Genomic DNA, 18,591 nt, shown 5'->3' with positions numbered 1-18,591 from the left:
CATCAAAATATCACACGACAATGGTCCTTGTTCCGGACTTCCCTTTGTCTAGAACATGCTTGCTTGCCCCTTACTGTTCCATTCAACATTAGCTTTAATAACTGTGGATGGAGATGGCATCAATGCCTTTGCAAAGTACACTGCAATTACCACCTGCACTTCACAAGTATTTTCTTTATTTCTCTGATGCATTTGAATTTCTAACGTCCACCCTTGTCCTTTAATCCTATTATATTCCTCATTTGGAAAAGCGGTCTCTGTACTCGCCGAGGTGTGCTTGCGGGGGTTGAGCTCTGGCTCTTTGGTCCCGCCTCTCACCCGTCAATCAGCTGGTGTACAGATTATCTTGAGGTTATCTTGAGATGATTTCGGGGCTTTAGTGTCCCCGCGGCCCGGTCCTTGACCAGGCCTCCACCCCCAGGAAGCAGCCCGTGACAGCTGACTAACACCCAGGTACCTATTTTACTGCTAGGTAACAGGGGCATAGGGTGAAAGAAACTCTGCCCATTGTTTCTCGCCGGCGCCCGGGATCGAACCCGGGATCACAAGTCCAGTGTGCCGTCTGCTCGGCCGACCGGCTCCCAGTCAGTCGGCCAGAGAGTCCTGAGCCTACTGGGCTCTTGTCTTTATGCTTGTGTATTGGGGGAAGAGGGATGAGAGGTCAACAGATGGTGGCACAGTGTGTCAGTACCCCAGTTATTAGGTTCTAGGTCCAAACACTTATTTCACTTAAAAAGTATTATCACAAGGTGCTACGCCTACATTTTTTTCATGTAACAAAACTTTGCTTGTCCTCCTATCTCGGCTCCTATCCTGTCCTCCTATCTTGGCTCCTATCCTGTCCTCCTATCTCGGCTACTATCCTGTCCTCCTATCTCGGCTACTATCCTGTCCTCCTATCTCGGCTACTATCCTGTCCTCCTATCTCGGCTACTATCCTGTCCTCCTATCTCGGCTCCTATCCTGTCCTCCTATCTCGGCTCCTATCCTGTCCTCCTATCTCGGCTCCTATCCTGTCCCCTATCTTGGCTACTATCCTATCCTCTTATCTCGGCACCTATCCTATCCTCTTATCTCGGCTACTATCCTGTCCTCCTATCTCGGCTCCTATCCTGGCCCCCCTATCTTGGCTCCTATCCTGTCCTCTTATCTTGGCTACTATCCTGTCCTCTTATCTCAGCTCCTATCCTGTCCCATCTTGGCTCCTATCCTGTCCTCCTATCTCGGCTCCTATCCTATCTTATCTCGGCTCCTATCCTATCCTCTTATCTCGGCTTCTATCCTGTCCTCCTATCTCGGCTCCTATCCTATCTTATCTCGGCTCCTATCCTATCCTCTTATCTCGGCTTCTATTCTGTCCTCCTATCTTGGCTACTATCCTATCCTCTTATCTCGGCTTCTATCCTGTCCTCCTATCTCGGCTCCTATCCTATCTTATCTCGGCTACTATCCTGTCCTCATATCTCAGCTACTATCCTGTCCTCATATACCTTCCAAGAGTTACAAGTCACCAAGAGTTGGCGTTTTTCCATTAATATTACCTATTATTACAAATTTACTATCACAAGGATATGGCTTGTTGGTGAGTAATTTAAATTGTGTTTCAAGTCAAATCCCTCTTACATGAGCTGTGCATGCAAAGCTGGTTTAATCCAGGATAGCTGTCCTGGATTAATCTAAACAGTAAATCTGTTTTCATCAACAGATTTAATCCTAAATGTGTTGATGTCAAACTCTTTAGTTGCTTATAGTTTCTTTCATTTCTTTAGTGTCTTTCTAGTGTATTTTTAATTTGTATGTCATAATATATCTCAACTAAAATTGTAAGCTGTTACATATAAGAATGTATGTAAAATACCTGGATATATATACATAAAAGTCATCTAATGAATAAAGAAATAAAAATCAATCACACTTATTTTCACTCCGTTACAGTACATAAAGATAACGGACTTTACTGTTACAAAAGGACCAAAACATCCTCAAAAGATAATCACGAGCAACTCCCATAACAAAAATACTGAAAACCAAATATATATGTTGTTGTTTAAATGCATTTAAGCCACAGTTACCTGCAAACTGATACCAAGTATTTAGTTACCTTCTAAACTAAGAGCCAGCACAAAACAAAGATACACGGCAAATTAAAACACACACACAGACAAGCGTATCCCGCCAAACACACACCGAAACTACGACGTTAGTACAACGTTTGAACAAGTTTTAGCACCTCCTAACCAGTTAGAACAGCCAATATAGCAAGTTGTAGCAAGCGGAAAATAGAGACAGTTACGGTTTGTGTTTCCAGGGATGTAACTGTTCCCAGAGTACACAACACAATTGTTATCAATTCTGCCCAGCATGTACACCCCCACAGCCTTAAAAAAGCAATAAATACACACAGAAATCACAATAGCGTGAATCAAAAGAACAGATCCACAGGGGCCATGACGAGGGTTCGAACGTTGACCAGACCACACACTAGAAGGTGAAGGGACGACAACGTTTCGGTCCATCCTGGACCATTCTCAAGTCGATTGTGAGATCGACTTGAGAATGGTCCAGGACGGACCGAAACGTCGTCGTCCCTTCACCTTCTAGTGTGTGGTCTGGTCAACATACTTTAGCCACGTTATTGTGACTCATCGCCTGCGAGGGTTTGAATCTACGCACGAGATGTTCCCAGACGCCCCCTAGTCAACTGTGTCACGACATGATCTTATCCCGTGCATGGGTTCGAACCCTCATCAAGGTCCTTGTGGATTAGTTCAAGAAATAAATACATTTCATTGCTCTACTACCTTTACATAATCTACTTACAAACTACTCAATGAAGGTAACAACAAAACACTTTGCCAGCTGAATGACCGACAACCTTTACTTTAAATGTTTATTCCCTTAAATGACAACATGCACATTCCAGGGATGGAGAAGTTATGTGTTAATCTACTCGCCACACACCACTCATCTACATCTCGCATAGTAATCTACTCACCACGCCATACTCAATTACACCCAACACAATTATCTACTCAGACTACTACTCTCAGCTACACACACACACACAGGCAGGACCAAAGAGCCAAACCTAAAACCCCCACAAGCACAATTAGGTGAGTACACACACACACCAAAAAAAACTAATCTACTCACCACACCACTCAACTACAATAATCTACTCGGACTAATACTCTCAACTACATCTTACATCTGACAGTAATTACCAAGCCAAACTACTAACCTTATCGGTGGCGAGTGATGCAGAAAAGCACATACCGTATTGAGCTACTGGGTAGGAAAGCCAAAGCTTTGTCTACATAGAAACCAAAGTAAAGGAGGACAGACACGACAGAGAGAGAGCAAAATATAACAAATATAACTGAAATTAAACAAATAAAACACTGTAACATAATATAATATATAAGGGGTGGTATAATAATATAATAGGGTAGTTAGGAGAAGCAAATACTCAAGAAATCAGGAGACTAATGACAAATTTTCTCCGAGTGCTCCCTTATTTGTTTCTCCGAGGCTATGGGTCTCCCACAACTGCACCAGAGGTAGTACACCTCCCCCTATACATATCTACATATACAGTATTTTATATATATAAATAAAATATAAATGGTGGAGACAGACTCTGTACTGTGTATGGAGTTTGCCTCAATCACATCACTTCCTAATGCATTCTATTTGTTATCTACCCTGACACTAAAAAAAAAAAAAAAGTCCTATCTAACATCTCTATGGCTAATTTAGTTACTCAATTTCCACTTGTGTCCCCTAGTGTGTGCTCCCCGCCCCCCCACACCTATGTTAAATAAACTGTCTTTATCTACCCAATCAATTCCTCTGACAATCTTGTATGTGGTGATTATGTCACCCTTAGCTCATGTTTCTTCCAACATCATGAGGTTTAGTTCCCATAGTCTCTCCTCGTAGCTCGTGCCTTTCAGCTCGGGTACTATTCTAGTGGCGTACCACTGAACCGTCTCTAATTTGATCTTATGATCGACAAGATACAGACTCCATGCTGGAGCTGCATACTCCAGGATTGGTTTGACATATGTGGAATACAACAGGCATGTCAAATTGAGGGTACCCCAAGGGTCACATGGGTCACATTTGTGTTGTCATGAGGGCCTTTTCCGAAGTTTTTAAACTTTAAATGACCAAATTACAGTATCCTCAGTGTAGGCTGCAGGTGTGCTCGCAAAGTGCTGCATGTTTGACATGCCTGGTATACAAGGTTCGGAATGATTCCTCACACAAGTTTCTAAAGGCCGTTCTTACGTTGGCCAACCTGGCATATTCTGCTGATGATATCCTCTTGATGCGAGATTCAGGGGACAGAGGTTTAACCCCCAGGTCTTTCTCACTCTCTGATTCTTGAAGAATTTCATCTGCCAATGGTACCTTGTATCTGGCCTCCTGCTCCCTAAATCTATCTTCATTACTTTACATTTGCTTTGCACCTTTGTTTCCTTAGGTTGAATCTGTGACCTCTTGTTCGTGAAGTTGCTGATTTCAGGAATCCCTCATTGTCAATTTGGTCGATTCCCAATATTATTTTGTAAGCGGTAATCATATCATCTCTTTCTTCTATAGGTAGCTTTGTAGCATATCTAGCTTTGGCATATTTAACGCCTCTAGCCTTTCCTCATACCCGTTCGTTTTTAGTTTCGGAAGCCATTTTGTAGAAGGCCTTTGTGCCTTTTCCAGTTTATTGATGTACTTCTTGAGATGTGGGCAAGCTAGGGAAGCTAGCTTGGTACCTGGTCAGACATGCAAACGAATAACTGAACAGTGGCCACCATGCAACTGCTGCATATTCTAATTTTGGTCTCACTAATGTCATGAACAGTTTCTTCAGTATTTTACCATGTAATTAAAAGTGATTCTGAAGTTGGAAGGTGACACATATACTCCTCGCACAGTGTTCTTTATGTGTTCCTCTGGTGACAGTCATCCAAAACCACCCCTTCTTGAGGTTATCTTGAGATGATTTCAGGGCTTTAGTGTCTCCGCGGCCCGGTCCTCGACCAGGCCTCCACCCCCAGGAAGCAGCCTGGGACAGCTGACTAACACCCAGGTACCTATTTTACTGCTAGGTAACAGGGGCATAGGGTGAAAGAAACTCTGCCCATTGTTTCTCGCCGGCGCCCGGGATCGAACCCAGGACCACAGGATCACAAGTCCAGCGTGCTGTCTGCTCGGCCGACCAGCTCCCCCTATCTAACCTAATAAGTTAAGTTGCCCAACAAGTGGAATTTTCCTGAAATTATATATTTTTCACAATTTTTCTTATGGAATTATAAAGCTTTCCATTACATTAAAAACTATTTTTTTTACTTTTAAGTTGAATTAACCAACAGATTTTATCACACCTGTCCTAGCCAAACCTAAGTCAGTAATTCATGCTCTAATTATAATAATATAATTGGGAATAAACCAGTTTGAAAACAAATATTTGAAAATAACAAAATCACTGCCTGTTAGGCAAATTGAACCTTGCATACTAGGCGAAGTAGTGTGGTTCTGGCTATTAGCAATCACACACACAAACATACATAAGAGTTTGGGTAAATATAAATAGTACAGTAACTGCCACATATGGGCCAATTGACCTTTTGCAGTGACTTTAATTATGTTCGAATGATGATCGGTTGAACCTGGTATTCTTCATTACAAGCATGCAGAATTGTGAAAACCCTACAAACATAATCAGTATACATATAATGTACACTGCCCAACTTTTTTTCCGACCTTCGACTGTTCGGTTAGTCATTTGCAAGTCTGACCAGGTACCAAACTAGCTTCCCCAACATCCCCCAGCCAGGAAAGGACTATGTAGTTTGGTGGCCAGACACCAAGTCGCAGTGGCGTGACCTCTGCACCTGTTTTGACTACCCAGGCTTGTTTTCGTGGTTCCCTGCGGCGGATAAAGCCCTTCCCCCTCTTTCACCGTTTTATATCTGTGAATATATACATTGCATCCTGCCACTATGGCATCAGGAAATGCAAGGTTTAGGGCTTCAACAAGCAGTAAAGCTGAGAGAAACATGTTGTGATAAATTTTGAACAAGTAGCTAAGCTTATAAAGGAAAATTAATTTGGCATTACAGTGAAACTTCGGTATTCAAACAAAGTTATTCCTAACTCGAGTATTTTGGCACTTGGACACTGTGTTCACGTTCGGTACTCGTCCGTTTGCACACACTTAAACATGCATCCCTGAAGCGTCAGTTTCACCATAGCTATCATTCAGTGCACACCACTAGACTTCTCCAAACTTTCTCAGATATTTTTGATATTCTTAGTGTAAATAAGTCACCATGTCACCTAAGAAAGTTAGTGATAAGAGCGTGCATGCGCGCGTGCGTGCGTGTGTGTAATTACCTAAGTGTAATTACCTAAGTGTAGTTACAGGATGAGAGCTACGCTCGTGGTGTCCCGTCTTCCCAGCACTCTTTGTCATATAACGCTTTGAAACTACTGACGGTCTTGGCCTCCACCACCTTCTCACTTAACTTGTTCCAACCGTCTACCACTCTATTTGCGAAGGTGAATTTTCTTATATTTCTTCGGCATCTGTGTTTAGCTAGTTTAAATCTATGGCCTCTTGTTCTTGAAGTTCCAGGTCTCAGGAAGTCTTCCCTGTCGATTTTATCAATTCCTGTTACTATTTTGTACGTAGTGATCATATCACCTCTTTTTCTTCTGTCTTCTAGTTTTGGCATATTTAATGCTTCTAACCTCTCCTCGTAGCTCTTGCCCTTCAGTTCTGGGAGCCACTTAGTAGCATGTCTTTGCACCTTTTCCAGTTTGTTGATGTGCTTCTTAAGATATGGGCACCACACAACAGCTGCATATTCTAGCTTTGGCCTAACAAAAGTCATGAACAATTTCTTTAGTATATCGCCATCCATGTATTTAAATGCAATTCTGAAGTTAGAAAGCATTGCATAGGCTCCTTGCACAATATTCTTAATGTGGTCCTCAGGTGATAGTTTTCTATCTAGAACCACTCCTAGATCTCTTTCTTTATCAGAATTCTTTAAAGATTTCTCACATAATATATAGGTTGTGTGGGGTCTATGTTCTCCTATTCCACATTCCATAACATGACATTTATTAACATTAAATTCCATTTGCCAAGTGGTGCTCCATATACTTATTTTGTCCAGGTCTTCTTGAAGGGCATGACAATCATCTAAATTTCTTATCCTTCCTATTATCTTAGCATCATCAGCAAACATGTTCATATAATTCTGTATACCAACTGGTAGATCATTTATGTACACAATAAACATCACTGGTGCAAGAACTGAACCCTGTGGTACTCCACTTGTGACATTTCTCCATTCCGATACATTGCCTCTGATTACTGCCCTCATTTTTCTATCAGTCAGAAAATTTTTCATCCATGATAGAAGCTTACCTGTCACCCCTCCAATATTTTCCAGTTTCCAGAACAACCTCTTATGTGGAACTCTGTCGAAAGCCTTTTTTAGGTCCAGATAGATGCAGTCAACCCAGCCATCTCTTTCCTGTAATATCTCTGTGGCCCGATCATAGAAACTGAGTAAATTCGATACACAGGATCTTCCTGATCGAAAACCATACTGTCTGTCTGATATTATATCATTTCTCTCCAGGTGTTCTACCCATTTAGTTTTGATTAGCTTTTCCAATACTTTCACTATTACACTTGTCAATGATACAGGTCTATAATTGAGGGGGTCTTCCCTGCTGCCACTTTTGTAGATTGGAACTATGTTAGCCTGTTTCCACACGTCTGCTACGATTCCTGTACACAGGGATGCCTGAAAGATCAGGTGAAGTGGAATGCTGAGCTCAGATGCACATTCTCTCAGAACCCATGGTGAAACGCCATCTGGGCCAGCTGCTTTGTTCCTCCCGAGCTCCTTTAGCATATTTTCCACTTCATCTCTAGACACCTCTATCCGCTCTATGTTGTTCTCTGGAATTCTTATTGTGTCTGGTTCTCTGAAGATTTCATTTTGTACAAACACACTTTGGAACTTTTCATTTAATGTTTCACACATTTCCCTTTCATTTTCCGTGAATCTGTTTCCCATTTTCAACCTCTGGATATTATCCTTTACCTGCAATTTGTTGTTTATGAATTTGTAGAATAGGCCCGGGTCTGTTTTACATTTATCTGCTATCCCTTTTTCAAAATTTCTTTCTGCCTCTCTCCTTACTGCTGTATAATTGTTTCTCGCATCTTTATCGCTGGTATGTTTGGGGGTTTGGCCTCTTCCTATACTGATTCCATTTTTGTGTCTTTTGGTCTCTTGCCCTCTCACAATTTCTGTCGAACCAATCCTGTTTTCTGGTCCTGCATCTCTGTTTTGGTATGAATGTTTGTGTGCCTTCCTCGTATAGTTTTAAAAATTTGGCATACATTTCATTTACTTCCCTGCCTAGCAACAATTTTGTCCAATTACACTCATTAAAAAAATTTCGAAGTTCCCCATAGTTGCCTCTCTTTAAATCGAGTTTATCAACTGTTTCAATGTCCCCATTTTCTTCTAGATGATATCTTAAAGCATATTTAATGTCTAACAGGACGTGATCACTCTTTCCCAAGGGAGGAAGGTACTGGATGTCAAAAATCTCTTCTTCTTTCCTGGTGAATACTAGATCCAGTACTGACGGTATATCTCCTTCCCTCATTCTTGTGGCTTGCTTTATGTGTTGATACAAGAATGTCTCCAGAATGAGGTTCACAAATCTGCATGTCCAAAAGTCCTCCGTTCTTGCTTCATAGGCCTCCCAGTCTATTGCTCTAAAGTTGAAGTCCCCCAGTATCAACAGTCGTGATTTATCTTTATCTGCTGTGTGTTTATTTTGTGTGTGTGTGTGTGTGTGTGTGTGTGTGTGTGTGTGTGTGTGTGTGTGTGTGTGTGTGTGTGTGTGTGTGTGTGTGTGTGTGTGTGTGTGTGTGTGTGTGTGTGTGTGTGTGTGTGTGTGTGTGTGTGTGTGTGTGTGTGTGTGTGTGTGTGTGTGTGTGTGTGTGTGTGTGTGTGTGTGTGTGTGTGTGTGTGTGTGTGTGTGTGTGTGTGTGTGTGTGTGTGTGTGTGTGTGTGTGTGTGTGTGTGTGTGTGTGTGTGTGTGTGTGTGTGTGTGTGTGTGTGTGTGTGTGTGTGTGTGTGTGTGTGTGTGTGTGTGTGTGTGTGTGTGTGTGTGTGTGTGTGTGTGTGTGTGTGTGTGTGTGTGTGTGTGTGTGTGTGTGTGTGTGTGTGTGTGTGTGTGTGTGTGTGTGTGTGTGTGTGTGTGTGTGTGTGTGTGTGTGTGTGTGTGTGTGTGTGTGTGTGTGTGTGTTGGGGGGGGGGGGACACCCACCAAGAGGTTCACAGCTGTTCAACACCCTCCCAGCAAGCATTAAAAATATTGCTGGAACAAAGGTGGATGTATTCAAGAGGCACTTTGATAAGTTCTTGCAAGAAGTGCAGGATCAACCAGGCTGTAGTGGATATGTGGGCCTGCGAGCCGCTCCAAGCAACAGCCTGTTAAACCAAGTTATCACAAGTCAAGCCTGGCTTCAGGTGGGCTCGGGAGTAGAAGAACTCCCAGAACCCTCTCCAGGTATACTCCAGGTACAGCTCCTACAGATTTTCTCATTGACACATCACATTAGTGTGATTAGTCTGTGAATATATTTATTTTTGTAGTCTGGAACAGATTAATCCAATTTACATTAATCCTTATGGGAAGAAGTGTTCAGTACTCAAGCAGATCAGCACTCGATCCGCCTTTGGGAATAAATTTAATTTGAGTTCCGAGGTTCCACTGTACTGTACTAGGAATATTGTCTGTGCCAAATACAAAGTTAGCAAAACCACTTTTTTATGATAAATTAAAGGCTAAAGAGAATATATTTGCAAATTATGCTAAAAGCGATAGATGTAGCTATGCGCAGAAGATAAGCACTTAGTAATGCTTGGGTTAAAAGTATTGACGAGGCTGTCTGGGAGTGGGACAGGCAGACATGATAACTCAAAAGAAACCAGTGCCAGGGTTGGCTAACCAAGGAAACGCCCAAGCATTTTCATCAGCAAATGAAGCTTCGTGATACAGTAATTGCGAGTACAGTAGTGAGTGGCAAAGAGGCTCAAAGTTCATCATGGTTATAAGGCATGTGAAATCAAGATGAAAAGCAATTCTGTTGATGCCAAAAGTGCAGAAGAATGTGCTCAAATTTGGGAAGATCATGCAGGACAATTCTGTATCTCCTGAGCAAATTTATAATGCTGGTGAAATAAGCTTTGCATTGGCATGTGTTGGACGGTTATACATACACTCATCAGGGTGAAAGTGATGGTTCAGCTAGGTTTAAGGGAAAAAAAAAAAAGGGATCTTTACATGTTGTGCAAATACAGCTGGCACACAAACTCAAATTACTCATTAGTGGCAAAAATCTAAATCCAAGGGCATTTAAAGGGTGTCAAGAATACTGTCCCTGTGATTTATAAGGCTCAGCCCAGTTCATGGCTGTCTAGAGCCATTTTTCATGAATGGTTGTTAAGTAATTTTGTACCCAATGTAAAATACCATTTGAACAGCATTGGCTTGCCAGAGAGTAGCAAAGTGATGCTCTTTCTTGATACAAGTGCAACACATCCACAGGATGATGAACTAGTTTAGGGCAATATGTTTGGTACATTTTTGCCACCCAACACAATTTCCTTGATCCAACCCATGGATCATATAATAATTTTGAATCTCAAACTCCATTTCAAAACTAAATTTGGCAAACAACTCCATGCTTGGAGGGAGCCGGCTGGCCGAGCGGACAGCACACTGGACCTGTGATCCTTTGGTCCTGGGTTCGATCCCGGGCGCCGGCGAGAAACAATGGGCAGAGTTTCAATCACCCTATGCCCCTGTTACCTAGCAGTAAAATAGGTACCTGCGTGTTAGCCAGCTCTCACGGACTGCTTCCTGGGGGTGGAGGCCTGGTCGAGGACCGAGCCGCGGGGACACTAAAGCCCCGATATCATCTCAAGATAACCTCAAGAAGATGCTAAGTAGGGGGTTATCTTGAGGTTATCTTGAAATGATTTTGGGGCTTAGCGTCCCCGCGGCCCGGTCCTCGACCAGGCCTCCTTTTTCATTACACATTCCCATGAAGTGGCCAGTAACAGCTGTCTAATGCCCAGGTATCTATTTACTGCTAGGTGAACAGGTACATCAGGGGTGTAAGAAACTTTGCCCATTCGTTCCCCAGCCTCCACTGGGGATCGAACCTGGAACCTTTGGGCTACGAATCCCGAGCGCTGTCCACTCAGCTGTCAGGGTAATGCCAAAGATTTTTTGAAAACTGTTTACTATGAAGTCAGCTGTATGGTGTATTGCACACGCCTGAGAAATGATCAAGCAATCAACCTTGAAGCATGCCTGGAACAAATTTTGGTCTGCAGCTGGTTTGTTTGCTGACGATGACAACAATGCTGCAGATTTTGAAGAATTTGGTGCAAAGAAAGAAATTGCGCAGAAGAAATTATGACAAGAACTCCTTGCTTGTGCTATGGGTATGCACAGTCCCAACAACCGAGAAACGAACTGATCACAGCCAATCTTGAGGAAGAAGTGGACGCATGGATCGAGTGTGATCTAGATGTTAATCTGCACCGAGCATGACTGATGATGCTATTATTAATTTGGTGACAGAAAATAGTCAAGAAGAATTTGCAGGATTCAGAAGATTCACCAGAGGAGGAAGATAGAAGAACTCAAGCAAGCATGGTAGAGGTAAAGAAAAGTTTGGAAATCATTTTAAAGTTGATGGAGAGAAGATCTTATGTCAATCGTCAAAATCTGATGTAATTTTACAGATTTTAAAACAGTTTGAAAAAGGCAATGAAATGGTTTGAAGCAATTAACACTCAAGGAGATGTTTCAAAGGGCTTCCAAGAGAACTTGAACTGGAGCCTTGTCTTCCTCCTCCATCTCAACCCTCAACATCTCGGCCTCGGCCTCAATTAACACCACCATACTCACCTAGACATCATTGCAAGATCTTACATATGTGGAGAAACATCTGGACACTTGGTGAGTACCCATATTAATGACAATACTGTGTTACTACTCATTGTTATTACCAATATTCTGTGGCATTTTGTTTAAAGTAGCTAGTGAAGCAATAATGTATTATTTACTTTTGTACATAAAATTATTATTTTTCGTGTCTGGAAGGATTCGACGAAATATTCGATCACGACAGCCAATCTAATTCCGACTGGAACCAAAGTGATCAGATTCAAGGATGTCAAGTGAAATTATAATGGAGTTTTATATCAAGAGGATTACCGCAGTGGTATATTAACACGTGTGACGATAACATGCACATTTTCTCATTCTCCGACGATCACTGTCATTTTCCTTAACCGCTTTATTGTGTGTGCATGTGTATTTGCAAGGACTACAGTCTTACAAACAAATTCAAACAGGAAAACCCTTATAACCTTCCCAGAAGTAGAAAGAATAAAAGTGCTCAGCATAAACTAAAAGGTGAAGAGGAAAAATAGCTAAATAAAAACAGGAGTGCTTTAACTCAGTGAAATATTGTAGAAGCGAACGATGAGTCAGCAGAGGAGTATTAGGGGTTAATGTGTTATGGGTGCATTGCGCAGCTTCATCTACCCACCTATCTTGTCTTTACCTATATAATACTTGTTGTCAGAATCTGCTCGATTCATCATCTCCAAGAGCTTCACTTCAATCTGCGCCTGGTTGAGGAATGGTTTCTTATTCTTAATGATCTTGATGGCCGTCCAAGCCTGCTCCTCATGGTCAAAGGCCTTTACAACCTGGAGGAGGAGGAGAAGAAGGTTTAATTAGAACAAGAAGCTATAATCCAAGCAGTTGTGGGAAGCGTCCTACGATCACACTAAAATACATAATCAAATAATCACATAATTTTTGACAGCAGCCGATTGAGGAAAGTACTTTCGTACCTACACCAGTACATTTCACATTACAAAACATATGATGTGAGGGTAGATGAGTGTGATGAGGCCATGGTTAGTGTCAGTATGGAAGATGATTGTGGGTAGGAATTAGTTTAGTTCATTTATTATGCACCCCATACCTCATGGGTAGATGGTGTATAGCTTGTGGTGTACTACAGGGTCACATTCCATGCCAAATCAGCACAGCTCCCCACCCAACCACCTCAGATTGACAGGAAATTTGACAGGATGGTAGACGACCAACCAGGTTGTAGTGGATATGTGGGCAGGCAGGCTGTTCCAAACAACAGCCTGTTGGACCAAGCTCTCAAGTCAAGCCTGGCCCCAGGTCTGGGTTGGGAAGTAGAACAACTCCCAGAACCCAATCCACATACAATCCAGGCAGGACAGGAAGTAACATACACATGCAATATTTTAGTCCTCGGTGATGTATAATATTCATAGAGAACGGATGCCAAAGAAAAAATTAAAAAAATTGCTTACAAAAAAAAAAAAAAACTTAGCTTCTAATTGATGTAAAACCTTCATGTTGGACCAGCTTTGAAGCTAATGAAATAGTTTTTATTCAATATAGTTTTACATTTAATATTGAAACTTTTTACTTAAAGATCACATGAAGTAACCTTTAACCTCGAATATATAAAAAAGTTCATAATTAATGATTTAAAATCATTTTAATTAAATACATAATTGGGAAAAATGTGCTACAGTTAAATGCATTCTCTCTTTGGTACAATTTTCCTTTTGGGACGATCTTGGGAACAGGAACAAAACAAAATTATAACGATTAACTACTACACACGCTGTGATTCATACTTCAAGCTGTGAGCAACTGCGTCCAACAGCCTGGTGGACAAGACGACATACCCGGTCAGAGACCAGGCCTCCCAGCCATACGCAGGGAAGCATAATCGACTTGAGAATGGTCCAGGACGGACCGAAACGTTGTCGTCTTTTCACCTTCTAGTGTGTGGTCTGGTCATCTCCCAGCCATATATGGGCCAACTGCAGGTAAGGGGACCACAACCCCTGGCCAGAATAGGGAGCTGGAGATGAACCCTCAGGTAAGGTAAGAAAGGTCTATAAACTCTTGGGCCCCAGCCAAGCAGTCACGACGACAGCAAAACACCAACTTACGCAGAAGGCACTACGATACTTTCCACTAAATCCAATTCAACTGGAAGGCACATAGGCTGTGTTCAGGCCTGAATGCACTCTGAACGAAAAAGGGGGCTTGAGGGTCCATTGGGGAAGGTGAGGACTTAGCATTTCTCACCTTCATCTTGTTCATCTTGGTGATTCCGAGGATTAACCTTCTCGTAACCCAGTCTTTGACCACGCTTCCTGGCTGGTGGTCTAGGGCCAGACTCACGAAGCAGTTACACAAGTACTTACGAACGTGAACATCTTTCCTCAATCTCTGACGGCTTTGGTTACATATATTTAACAGTTTACAAGCATGAAAACTTCCTAATCAACTGTTTAATACAGTAATAGTAAACAAAACCGCCAAAGATTGAGAAATGATGGACAGCTTCCAACCCGTCCTCGACTCAAGTCCATTACATTCAGCGGTCGACCCCACAGACGCATTCATAAATTTTAACATGCTGTTCATTCAAAACGGGAATTTTCTCAAGTATAAATTAATATTATAATATATTGGCATATTGTGTATATATAGGCATAGGATAGGTTAGGTTAGGTGTTTAGGTTCTGTTGACGATTATTTGTATTTGTAGTACGTGGGTGAAGCATTTATAGCGTTGTGATTCGAACAAAATTCGTCAGTGAAGCACTTGTTCCGGATATGTTCGAACGTCAGCAGTTGTGAGTCGTGTGTAAACCGCTTTTCATTCATAAACAGGGGGTTTGGCGGGTGCATGGCATCACTTTTGGATCTTTGTTTGGAGGATGGGCTGACAGCTTCGTAGGTGATTGCGTAATTGCTTCATGAATCTGGTCCCATGTTAACCGGGCTGTCGAACACAGCTGCTTGCAGCCTGACATGAATCACAGCCTGGTTGATCAGGAATCCTTTGGATGTGTTTATTGAATTCTCTCTTGAACACCATGAGAGGCTATCCTGAAGTTCACACTCAACCTTAACTATGTCAATGACAAGAAAGAAGTCAACCTAAACTTTACCCAGTTGACTAAGAACCCAAATTGTGCCAACTGGATAAGCATCAAATCCCTGGCTAACAGTTCTGACAATTTGGGAGATCAAAATAACTAACTGTCAAGGTTCTACAAGAATCTAGAGAACCTGGGGTCAGATTCATGAAGCAGTTACGCAAGCACTTACGAACCTGTCCATCTTTTCTCAATCTTTGGCGGCTTTGTTTACATTTATTTAATAGTTAATGAGCTCCGAAGCACCAGGAGGCTGTTTATAGTAACTACAGTTGATTGGGAAATTTCATGCTCGTAAACTGTTTAATAAATGTAACCAAAGCCGTCAAAGACTGAGGAAAGATGTACACGTTCGTAAGTACTTGCATAACTGCTTCGTGAATCTGGCCCCTGGAGGTGGTAAAGCACCACCCAAGTATATCTGGTGATGATTCTGGTTACTAAGTTTACCCTAAATGGAAGAGCTTGTAAGTGGTAGCAGACATGGCCCAATTTAAACCCTAGTTAATACCTGAACTGTGGGTGAATTGGAATGTGACAATAAGTGTCCAGCATATGCAAGGAAATAAGGAATAACTAACTGAATACTACCAGTTAAACCTGGGGCCATCTACACGCAAGTTACGCAAGTACTTACGAACGTGTAAATCTTTCCTCAATCTTTGACGGCATTGATTACATTTATTAAAGAATTTACAAACATGAAAACTTCCCAATCAATTGTTGTTATTGTTATAAACAGCCTCCTGGTGCTTCGGAGCTCATTAACTGTTTAAGGCTGTAATTGTAAACAAAGTCGCCAGAGATTGAAAAAAGATGTACAGGTTTGTAAGTGCTTGCGTAACTGCTTCGTGAAACTGGCCCCTGGTAAACAGTGGTCAAACAGATAGCTGGACTGGAAATATGAGTACAGGGTATATTGCAACCTGGATATGCAATTTTGTTAAGTATGCAGGACCATAGTTCACCCCTATCTATTACAGCAAAAATTTCAAATTATGAAACATTTCCAAAACAACGGTTATTATAAACTAATATTTATCCTAATAATTATATTATCCCAAGTTATGTTATTAATAACAACAATTATTTATAATTATAAGAGACAAAATCTAAGACCAAAAATATTAAATATGATGAACGTTCAGTAATGTCTATGCTCTGTAATCCAAATCCCACGAGTACCACCCCCATTCTGGTTAGCCGCACTTTTTCAACTCGGGAAAATTTATTACTAGGAATGTTAAAAATTAACAGATTCACAATTTTTTGTATCACAACCAACGTAATTTGTACAATTCCCGCCCTATGTCTAGTTGCTCTCCCTACTTACCCAGTTACTTCTGCCATTTATCCAGTTACTTCAGCCATTTACAAGGTTTCTTCTATCATTTACATAGTTACTGACGTCGTTTACCCAACTGCCTGTACTCCTAACTGGGTTAAAACATCAAACACTCGAACATTAAACATTAGGGGTCGCCCTACCAATCTAAAATGTTCAAATAACACAAATGAGCCCATTTCGCCAAGAATAACAATGGATAGTCCACCAACAAGAAGGAATCTAGAACCTCATTTCATAACCAGAAAGCAACTGAGGAGCCAAACTCTCCTTTATTTGGGTCCATTTCTTAAGTAATGCCATGGTGCCTGTGTAAGAGCTTGAACAAGTCACATCAGACCAGGAAGGACAGATATTGGGACTCCTGAAATCTATGGAGGAGAGATTAATCCAGAACATGAACTGGGATCCAGGAACACATCTTTGGGAGAGTTAGGCAGCATTCACCTTTAAGGTACAGCCTCCTGTAACTCCCCGAGCTTCTAGAACCCTCCTTCCCAAGAAAAGGGCCAAGGGTTATCTTGAGGTTATCTTGAGATGATTTCGGGGCTTTCGTGTCCCCACGGTCCGGTCCTCAACCAGGCCTCCACCTCCAGGAAGCAGCCTGTGACAGCTGACTAACACCCAGGTACCTATTTTACTGCTAGGTAACAGGGGCATAGGGTGAAAGAAACTCTGCTCATTGTTTCTCATTGTTTCTCGCCGGCGCCTGGGATCGAACCCGGGACCACAGGATCACAAGTCCAGTGTGCTGTCCGCTCGGCCGACCGACTCCGGGGTGGAGTCCTTAACTTCATTTGAACTCGAGGAAAAGGAAGGCCCTATTATCAAGACCCCTAACATACTTGAAAGGGTTGCTTCCAAAACATCACATAAACACAAGGGCCAAACTCTGGAGGAGAAACTTGGCTCTGATACCACCATTACATTTGCCAAGGGATCCTCACTCAGAGAGGATCTCAAACCAATACCTCAAGACCTGGAGAGGCCTTAAGCCAAGGCCCTTTATGAACCTTTGGCGGTGGTTTGTTAGTACTGGAAAACTGCAGCTTCCCTTGTGTTCATCTTTTCTCTCTCTCATCAACATACAAAGATTAGTTTGCTTCACTTAAACTTTCTGGGTGGGTTTGTATGGTTATGATGTTGATCTTGCTTTCCCAGGCTCCGAAGCCATGTCTCTATGAGCACACCCGCTTCTGGTCCTGGTGTTTGGTAGGTCTGCACAATTTCTAAAGCCTGCAAGCTTAGTGGCTGTTTCGGTGGTACGAAAGTGAAGTACCAGGAAGCTACCGAAGGCCAGCCCAGAAAAATATACATACTGTACCTGCAGATAAATATACAAGGATATGTGGGCCTGCGAGCTGCTCCAAGCAACAGCCTATTGGACCACACTCTCTCAATTCAAACCTGGAGCCTCCCAGGTCAAGCTTGAGGAGTAGAACTACTCCCAGAACCCCACCCAGCAAGTATCTATGATTTGTATATTTCAGTAGCAAAGAATAACAAAACTAATTTAGCTCTTTTCTAAACCCTATATGTCAATGGTTCTGAGGATTAACATCCTTGCCGGAGGTGGGGTGAACGAGCTCGCGCTAGTTCCTAGAGAATTCAATAGTTTGTTTACTTGGCTGAGGATGGGTTTTTATTTTTTGACAGATTTGAGGCCTTGGTCTTTTTTAATCCAGCAGCACTGTAGTTTGTTTTGTCTTGCCAACTTTCTGGTTGCCTTTCTTGGTGAGGAGGCGAAAATAAATGTCACAGCTTCCTACGCCTCTGTGAGGGGGGGGGCCACCTTGCCTTGTGGTTACCTTTTGTTGATTCCGGAGGTCAACGGCCCAGTCTCTGACCAGGCCTCCTGGTTGATGATCTGGTTGGTCTGCTAGGCTACTGGACCAGACCATATGCTCGCAGTCTTATGTATGAATCACAGCTTGTTTGATCATGTATCGCTTGGAGGTGTTCATCAAGTTCTCTCTTGAACATTGTGAGGGGTTGGCCAGTTATGTCCCTTATGTGTAGTGGAAGATTGTTGAACAGTCTAGGGCCTCTGATGTTGATGGAGTTCTCTCTCTCTCAGAGTACCTATTGCTGATTTGGAACCAGCCCCTC

General features: G+C 42.2%; 1 protein-coding gene across 1 annotated transcript in view; it reads right to left on the bottom strand.

Annotated features, from left to right (window-relative positions):
* The window catches only part of LOC138371206 (dual specificity tyrosine-phosphorylation-regulated kinase 1B-like), an 80,346-nt gene that overhangs the window by 34,840 nt on the left and 26,915 nt on the right, over positions 1–18,591 (bottom strand). The window contains exon 6 of the mRNA XM_069336045.1: positions 12,677–12,839. Within this exon, the coding sequence (XP_069192146.1) occupies positions 12,677–12,839 (163 nt within the window). The remainder of the gene's footprint in view (positions 1–12,676; positions 12,840–18,591) is intronic.

The sequence above is a fragment of the Procambarus clarkii genome, chromosome 4 (genome assembly GCF_040958095.1).
Source record: "Procambarus clarkii isolate CNS0578487 chromosome 4, FALCON_Pclarkii_2.0, whole genome shotgun sequence".
Taxonomy (NCBI): domain Eukaryota; kingdom Metazoa; phylum Arthropoda; class Malacostraca; order Decapoda; family Cambaridae; genus Procambarus; species Procambarus clarkii.
The sequence above is the reverse complement of the archived record's forward strand: the minus strand, read 5'-3'. Positions and strand labels throughout refer to the sequence as shown.